This window comes from Atractosteus spatula, chromosome 6 (genome assembly GCF_055471065.1).
Source record: "Atractosteus spatula isolate fAtrSpa1 chromosome 6, fAtrSpa1.hap1, whole genome shotgun sequence".
In the NCBI taxonomy this organism is placed as follows: domain Eukaryota; kingdom Metazoa; phylum Chordata; class Actinopteri; order Semionotiformes; family Lepisosteidae; genus Atractosteus; species Atractosteus spatula.
Genome location: NC_142711.1, coordinates 39,443,413 through 39,452,479, shown reverse-complemented (window position 1 = coordinate 39,452,479; position 9,067 = coordinate 39,443,413). Strand labels below are relative to the sequence as shown.

The following is a 9,067-nucleotide window of genomic DNA, read 5'->3' as shown; positions in this document are numbered from 1 at the left end:
TAGTCCATCATTTAATTTTATAACTGCTTCTGCCAAATCAAGGTCATAGGGGAGCCGGTGACTATCCCAGCAAGCAACAGGTGCAAGGCAGGGTACACCAGTCTATTGTAGGGCAGGCAGACACCAAAAGGCCAATCTTCCCAGAAGGGAGAACAAACAAGCTCCATGTAGATAGAACAGATAAGCTAACAAGATCCTATGAAGAGTATGTCTGCCAAACAACTGCAACTATCCTGCTTGTGGACACAAGATGACAACAGAAAGTAATAACTTCGACAAAAGTATGATTTACTCAATTTATAAACCAGGGTAACAGGGATTAAACAAGAAATCTCTGGAAAGGCACAACAAGTCTAACAACTGCTCAATTCCCTGCTAAAAGATCTGGACACAAACATAGTACTTATGGAGTGGGGAGCTGTGTGAGTGGGCGGGGTGCAAAAGAACAAGCAGAGGTTAATTCCATACTGAAGAGTGGAAGAAAAAAAGCACAATGTCTCAGTGGTTGAGCCTTCCACTGATTTCAAACTCTTCCAAGGGGATTTAAGAACATTAAATCTGAAGTAGTGAAAAATGATGTAATGGAAGGGATGATTACTGTCTTACATGAACATTTCTGTGAGAAATACATATCTTGCTTTCCTGTCACCTGATCAAATACGTAAGACCTGTGGAAATACTTTTTTAAATGTCTTGCCACAGTAACAGAGAACGTTATTACAATTATAATAAGAAAAACTATAGATGTTCATTATAAATAAGTGCCGAATTCTCAAGGAAGAGATGTACTGTAGACTTCTATCACCAGTTCGGTATAGGACAGCGACTATTTGCAGCATGTTTCTCATAGTAGTTCTACTGCGCAGATACTTTCTACAGCACCAAAAGCAGTTTTTAAACCTGGACACATTTCAAATCAAACTGACTCACCTGGTGACTATTACACAATTTCCCAAACTTAAGAAATGTTTGTGAATGGGCCACACATTAATATTTGAAAGTAAAAGCATCATGGCATACAACTTATTACTGACTCCGATTGATTTGAAATGGAAATACAATAAAATTCTATGCAAACATTTTTTTAAATGAAAAGCTAATGCAGCTTCTGAATAACAGAAATCTTTAAAAAAACCACGTCTTTACAGGTCATTTCTCCTTACAAAAATAGGCAAAGTACAAAGAAATGCAAGAGCATGCTTGGCTCAAACACTGATCCTCATATTCACCATTACATAAAAATAGTATAAAAACCCCAGTGTCCTGGCCAAATTTCCCATTGGCCTTTACCAATCATTGCCTCCTAATAATCCCCATCTATGAATTACTCTGCTCTCCTCCCCACTGATAGCTGATGTGTGGTGAGCGTTCTGGCGCACTATGGCTGCTGTCGCATCATCCAGGTGGGGCTGAACATTGGTGGTGGTGGTGGAGGAGAGTCCCCATTACCTGTAAAGCACTTTGAGTGGAGTGTCCAGAAAAGCGCTAGATAAGTGTAAGGAATAATTACGATTATTATTAATTAAATGAGAATGTTGTGTTGCACCATTGTCAATTTTATCTGGTGCTTTTAGGAAAATAATTAAAATCTAAACATTCAAAAAGCCTACATTATTCCACATTAGTTTGGAATAAGAAATAAACCTTGAAACAATGCAGACACGCAGACTGTATACCTGCAAAATAGCAATAGGTCATTACTGAAAAAACTGGGGAAAAAACAATTAAAATGTTTTTGGTTTGGAGGTCAAGGAAAGCTTTAAAAAAAATTGAGACCTGTTCCATGGAACACAAAAATACTATAATACCAAACACCCTTTAATTTTCCTAATCATTTACAGTAAGTTATAAAAGTACCTGTTGTTCCTACATAATTAACTGTATTAATAACTTAGAATACAAAAAGCTGTATGTACTCATGCGGCCTGGTCCTGTCAGCTTTTTAACTGCAGACCTGGAGCCATCCTCAACCATAGACAGGCACTCCTCCTTTCTACAGCAATGGCTGTCCACAGCAACACGAAGATTCATCCAACAGCCCGGGTACGCCTCATCCAGTCCTGGTGGGATTTGTTCTGTCACTCCCAGACACTGCTGGCATGTGGCACAGTCTTGGTCTTTCTGGCTGCCTTCAAGCTGTAGGATTGCTCTGCCCTCAGAGGATTCCAGCTCAATATGTAATGTACTGTACATGACAGTGAAGCCCCCATCCATTCTAAAATGCTAAGGAAACTGCCTTTCACATATCCAAATGAAAGCAGACAAGATCCAAGATGTGATTTTATAAAAAAAAATCTAAAAGGATAACATGTCTCTATGGCACACAACACAAAAATGCATTAACATTAGGTTACAACATTACATATATTGCATTTAAATACACATCAACTTTTCAACAATACCAAATTTGACAGAAAAAAAAACTGTTCAATTATAACATAACTCCACTATACCACTAGGGTTACTAGAAGGATTTATTGCATAAATAACGAGAAGGTTCTTTTTATGTAGATCTTGCTAGCCAAACTAGGTGTTAAGGTGTTTTCAGTGTCAATGCATGAATGAAGGACACAGGTAACGTAGGTAATTCAGAGACATAAAGCTAGTATTGCTCTTTTAATTTGCTACTTGTACATGCAATACATTCTTCACACTAGTCCTTCAAATTCAAGATGAGAAGTTAGACCTGCTTCCATGGATGCTGTGAAGCCTTCTCTGGCAAACTCACCGTATGCATTAACTGTAGGACTTTCAGAACTCTGGCATACTATGGAGATGCTTCGCCATGCTCTATTCGCAAACCTTCTCCATGCAATTTCAAGTGGTGTGTTCACATTCATTGTTAGCACACTGAACGGCTGTCCATAAATTCATCTTGCTTTGCTAGCAATACAGAGACATTCGGCTGCGTCGCATTGCTTCACTGATCAAGTAGGCTGGGCTCAGCTCTGGCTCCTCTGTCATGACGACGATGTTCTGCCATTCCCCGGACTGGCTGGACTTCTTGATGGTGTCCACCACACAAAGGGCATAGAGGCAGTCCTCAAAAGTGGCTGCCATAGTCAGTGGTCTCCCATCCCAAGTGCGCTGATCGTCCTGGTCCTCAAAGGCCTGCCGCACAGCCTGGACCATCCGGATGGTACCAGTGAGGTAGGGAGAAGGGATGTCACTGAAGGCCTTCTCAGGCAAAGAGGCATTGCCCATTGGGGTACAGTCTTTCAAAAGTAGTTCCCTGTTTGGAGCATCATTCTTCTGGCCATACAGGTCAGTACCACTGACAGTCAGCCTCCCCACAGAGCCCACCACAATTACCTCCTGCCTGAACTCCCCTGGCACGTTGAAGTTTAAAGTGACCGTGCAGCAGGCACCCCTTTCCAAGACCATCTGGAAGGTGCAGAAGTCATCACTAGTAATCTGTCGTATGCCCTTGATGTGATCAGTCTGCTTGACGAAGGTTTTGAGGAAGCCGTGCACCTTGGCGGCCTTCTGCCCTGTGAGAAAGGTTAGTAGGTCAATGATGTAGCTGCCTACTGAATGCAACCCTCCGCCTCCCATCAGATCGTCGCAGCTCCAGTTGTACTTCTTTCCCAGCAGACTTCCACCGTGTACCTGGGCTTCACACACCAGGAGTTCACCCACATAGCCCTCCTCCAGTAGCTCCTTCATCTTGACAAAAGCCGGCAGAAAGCGCAACACATTTCCCATAATACTCATTAGCTTAGGGTAATAATGGGCAGCCGACATCATTCGGAAAGCATCCAAGGGGGTAGCAGTTCGGTCACAGATTACATTCTTGCCAATACCTGAAAAGAGACAAAAGTGAGTTACTGACTGAAATACAAAGCATTCTTCTGAAAAAAAGATGTAAATCTGCAAAATCATATACCCTAACTGAAGTTTAAATGTATAAATTCAAAATGGAGAGAATAATTATTTGCCATTAGTCTTGGGTAGTGCAGTTATTCTCTGCTATGAAGCCCTGTGTTCATAGTAAAATGCAGTTTTTTATGCGGATCCTATATGCAGTTTAATTCAAAAAGAAATACAGGAAATAAACAAATTTTGCAACAGTGCATTTTACATTATTGATTATTTATTATAACTAATTATGGGTGGCGCAGTCTTGGCCTAACAAGATTTGACCACGTCCTCAATGACGATGTCCATCGACGCATGGGAGTGGCACCAATAATGGAGAAGATGTGAGAAGGAAGACTGAGATGGTATGGACATGTGATGAGAAGTGGCGAGCACACGGTGGCATGGACAGCGATGCGACTGAGCCCGCAGGGTCGACGGCCGCGAGGGCGGCCCAAGAAGCGGTGGATGGATCGGATCACTGAAGACATGCGGAAAGTGAATGTCGCCCCAGAAGACACCTATGACCGCACCAAATGGAGACGGGCGTGCCGACAAGCAGACCCTGCCGATGCGGGATTAACGCTAGGATGAAGAATTACAGGTGGCACAGTGGTTAGCATTGCTGCCTTGCAGTGCTGGGGCCCTGGGTTCAATTCCAGACCTGGGGTGCTATCTGTGTGGTGTTTGTATGTTCTCTCCATGTTTATGTGGTTTCCTTTCACAGTCCAAAGACATACTGGTAGGTTAATTGGTAAAACTGGCCCAAGTGTGAGTGTGTCCATATTTGCCTTGCATCTGCTGCTTGTCCAGAAAGGCTCTGGATCCTCCATGAACCTGCATTTGATAAAGTTGTTATAAAATAAATGGATGGATGGACGATCTGATGATGATATCTGTAAATTATAACACGTTAACAAATAAACTGTGTTATATCATAGCAAGTTCTGGAAAGCTCTGTTATTTATGATAAACTATGGATATGGGGAACTATAACTATAAGGGTCAGATAGGGTTGCTATATATTTCTCCCTGAACTCACTTGGAACTCTCCTATGGGGTCTTCCAGAAAGGACAGGTTTGACAAACAGGTCTCAGATCTTATGAAACTACATTGCTCATTAATCTGCCATCAACGGCAAATTTAGGCTAAATAATTAGATCAAGTGACCCACATTTTCCTGCACTTTGAAAAACATGTAGTGATATGACAGTGCCAGAACAACTTGTTAAAGTCAAAGATGGAGTAGAAAGGTTTCTGTTTTGTTCAGCAGCATCACCCCTCTGTGAGACACTGTTGCTGCTGCCAGACAATGGCAGATCCGCACATTCCATCTGAGCAGCACAGTTTGACTCTACCTTTGATCCACCAATGCAGTGAAAGAAAATCTTATTTTGGAATTCTACTGGCAGGCACCTAATGACTAACCTTCACACTCAAGGCTACAAATGCAAACTAAGAGGAATCATCTGGTTCGATGAGAGATTCTCTTGAACAATGTCTATAAGGCTCTCTAAGCTTCAAAGTACACACCAGTATGTCTACTGAAGGCTTCTCCACAATTGCAGAACTCAGTGTTATCACAGAACACCTAGGTCAAACTGTTTACCAATAATGAATGTACAGCATAATCAAATTATACTTAGCACAGAGGTTTTCTGGAGGAACTTCATGTTATATTAAAAATATTACAGCTGGCTACGTGCATAATGACATTTATTATAAACATTGACTCACTCTAAAGAGACAGAAAGTCACTATTTTTCTATGAAGCGCCACCACTTCAATGGAGAAAGATTCGGGCAATGAAAAATGTTCTTGACATGTTCTCTTGCACTTCACGGTAATACAGTACTTGAAAGTAAACAAAATAGAATAAAACAGTTGAAAATTATATAACATACTGTCTATCCAAGGAAAAAGTAAGATGAAATTTGTGTCAAAAAGCAAACAGGCTGCTTTGTGGCATTTTAGAAGTATACAGCAGCAAACAAGAGAACAAAAAGGAAGTAAAGATATCTTGGACTATGTTTATATAATATATAAAAGGGATGTGTAAAAGGCTCTTGCATAACATTAGAGTATGCTAACTGGAAGTATACATGAATCACCATGGCATTTTGCATTGTCAACAAACTAGGGCTGCAAAACACAGTACTCTTCCTCTCCATACATACTAATTGAACTTCTATTCCCCCTTTGCAGCAGATGAAGGCATACAATATCCAGCCTTGTCAAGTCCAGATGTCAACTGCTTCTTTGTTCTATTGACAAACTAAGGGTATACATGATGTATGATTTTATATATATATGTTATTAAAATTAGAATTAACTAATTGTTAATAAAAATAATATTTTTATGTCTCCATGAAATAACAATAGTTAGTCAAAAACCTATAGATGGGCAGGGAACAGTAAATCATTCCTTCCTCCAAGAAGCAATAACAGAAGATGAAAACTAATTTACAGGTATGTTTACTCAGTCTTTAATCTTGAACCTGGCATTATCCTTTTTCATGCGAAGAAATGTTAATCCTGAGAGTGAGGGAATAAAGACAATAAACATCATGCTGCAGCGTGGGATGAGTGGAGCCACAGTACACCATGCAATCTGTTTAGAAAACACATACAAGACTTTCAAGAACATGACAGAAGGCTATAATATTCAATAATTAAAAATAGTGCTGGGCGATAATTCGATAATGATAATTATCGCGATATAATTTTCCTCGATATAATTTAAACAAAAGTTCGATAAATGTTCGATATATGTTTATGCTTTGCGCATGATATGCGCATGCTTACAAAAAATGAAAAAAAAATGCAGACTGGGCAGCTAACCTGGTGTTTACCCACACGGTGGTGGCTGACAGGATTGTAGTTAGAGTGGAGAAATGAACGACACTGAAGCAAATGTAGTGCTGCCGACGACCAGCTCGAAGGATGATGACACCGTCGACAGAAAAGGTCATTCAACTTTATCACACTGCAGTATTTAATTTTTCTATTAAGATATTTAGTTTGTAAATTTTACTCATGCATATTTTGACATAAAAAAAGACTTGAATACTCTCTACCTCAGATTTGTTTAATGTTTCTGCTGTTTGGCAAGTGTTTGTTGTGTTCTTAAAATAAAGAGTTGTTTAATTTACCAATTAACTGTCTGGTTTCTTCAACTTTCACTTAGGAGAAAAAATCTGCCTTTAAACTTGAAAGAAATAATGATTTGACATTTATCGTGATAATTATCGCTATCGACTGATATGAAAATTTTTATCGTGATAATGTTTTTGGCCATATCGCCCAGCCCTAATTAAAAATGCAACTTTTCAAAACATACAGTGAACTCCATATACACAATTACAATTGAAGAACTTTGATAGAGAAATGAGGTGCTAGGTTTTAAAAGAAACTGGGTTAAAATGCCTTTTGTGCCTTAGGGTTAAGGTCTTCAGTGGATTATGAAACCCTATTATTTTTTATAAAAACAGGGTCTCAACATCCGCAAATTTAACATTTATCAAATTACTTTTTCCGAATTAGGTCTGGCCCACTGGGTCTTGGATGGAAGAAGAGCAGAGCAGAATGAAACCGAGCACCAAATCCTAGAATTGTGAGATGAATATACAGTAGCTAGTGAGTGAGCCACTCCCTGCCCCCTACCCAAGTACCCACTACCCAGTGTAACCAGATGATAAGATGGTGGCACAGGAGTCAGGAGTTGTCCTCCCACAACGCTGGAACAATAGTTAGCTCCCCACTGCCAGCTGCAGTACTCAGGCCCTGTGCCATCCTGTAAAATCCTCTGGAAACCCTGCCATGATATTTTCTAGGTAATATCAGTAAACCTGAGGTACTAGAATTTTTAAATGTCTGTAGTTTTATGTTTAGCAATGTCACTGTTTCGTTGTTTATGGTTTAAGTGTTCACATTTGTTTTAAAGGTATAAAAAGTGTATATGGTAGGCTGCAGGGGGTCATATACAGTACATGCACTGAACTCCATTAGTCAAATGTGTTTAGACATTAGGATTACAGTGCTTGTTGCGAGTTAAACGTTATGTAATTTTAATGTTAGAAATGATGATGTTATGTTGTGTTTTAATGTCTTGTAATGTATGTAAAAGTTTTTAAATGGGAGAATGGGAGAATGTACGAGGCTGGGAGTTCATTCCCCACTACCAGCTGTAGTACTCATGTCCTGTGCCATCCTGTAAAAAACACTGGAAACCTTCCCATGATATTTCATGTGTGAGTTCATTCTTATGAATAAAGTACAGTTTAAAACTCCAAGAAGACAAGGCTTTATTTTCTTCTTTCAAAAGCTTTTTTTAAACTGAGTTGTAAACTATTTTGATAACATTAATTGCCATTACCCTGATGCGTCCAGAATGGCCTTTTCTTCCTTGCAGTCAATGTCCTGCAGTTAAATTCCACTTTTATCACTTTATCTTGGATATATGAGTAGCTGTGAAAAGTCTTTGTATTTTTTCAGTTACTTGCAATATCAACAGCCACAATTTCACTACCGCACAATGATAAACTCCCCACAGCTCACATCCTTTAACCTAATGCTGTAGGTTAGGTGTACTTCATTAACAAGTGCAGAGATGAAGCAGAAACCCCCAAAGACATAATATGAGAGTTATAGCATGGATTTCAAGAATTTAAAAAAAGGAATGTGAAATGGCTTTAATCTTGGTTGTCAAATACTGAAACTCATGCCCAGGCAAAATAACTCCTTAGTTTGTTTATGAAAATCTTGTAATTTATATACTTTCCTCTTCCATTCTTTAGTTGGAACAATCCTCCCAACAGACAATGCAAGGTTACTTACTTTATACAGTATAATTCAGCAATAGAGGGTCCCCACTGGATATGATCACTGATAAAGATTTCTGACCAAACAAAAAGCTGTTTTGGCTTCCTATAAGTACAATTATCCATTCCACCCTCACACCACCACACACACATTAATAGACTTCATGCACATTTTGACATAACAAGCATGCTCTATTATCAATCATAGAGGGAACACCTATCGTCTCGCTCCAAAGGTAATACATGGTTTCCTGTATTATTTCTGCTGTATACAGGCCAGGAGCCAAAGAAATGAGTGAATGCTGACAAAACGTACACAAGACTCCATATCGACATAGTGTTTTCTAGTAATACACTACAAGATCATATGCCAGTTAGCAGTTGCTTT

The 9,067-nt window shown here is 39.5% G+C and overlaps 1 protein-coding gene across 1 annotated transcript in view; it reads right to left on the bottom strand.

Annotated features, from left to right (window-relative positions):
* Positions 1–1,829: 1,829 nt before the first annotated feature.
* gfod1 (glucose-fructose oxidoreductase domain containing 1) overlaps positions 1,830–9,067 on the bottom strand; it is a 52,688-nt gene continuing 45,450 nt past the window's right edge. The window contains exon 2 of the mRNA XM_088919080.1: positions 1,830–3,803. Coding sequence (XP_088775206.1) covers positions 2,884–3,803 — 920 coding nt within the window. The 3' untranslated portion in view covers positions 1,830–2,883. The remainder of the gene's footprint in view (positions 3,804–9,067) is intronic.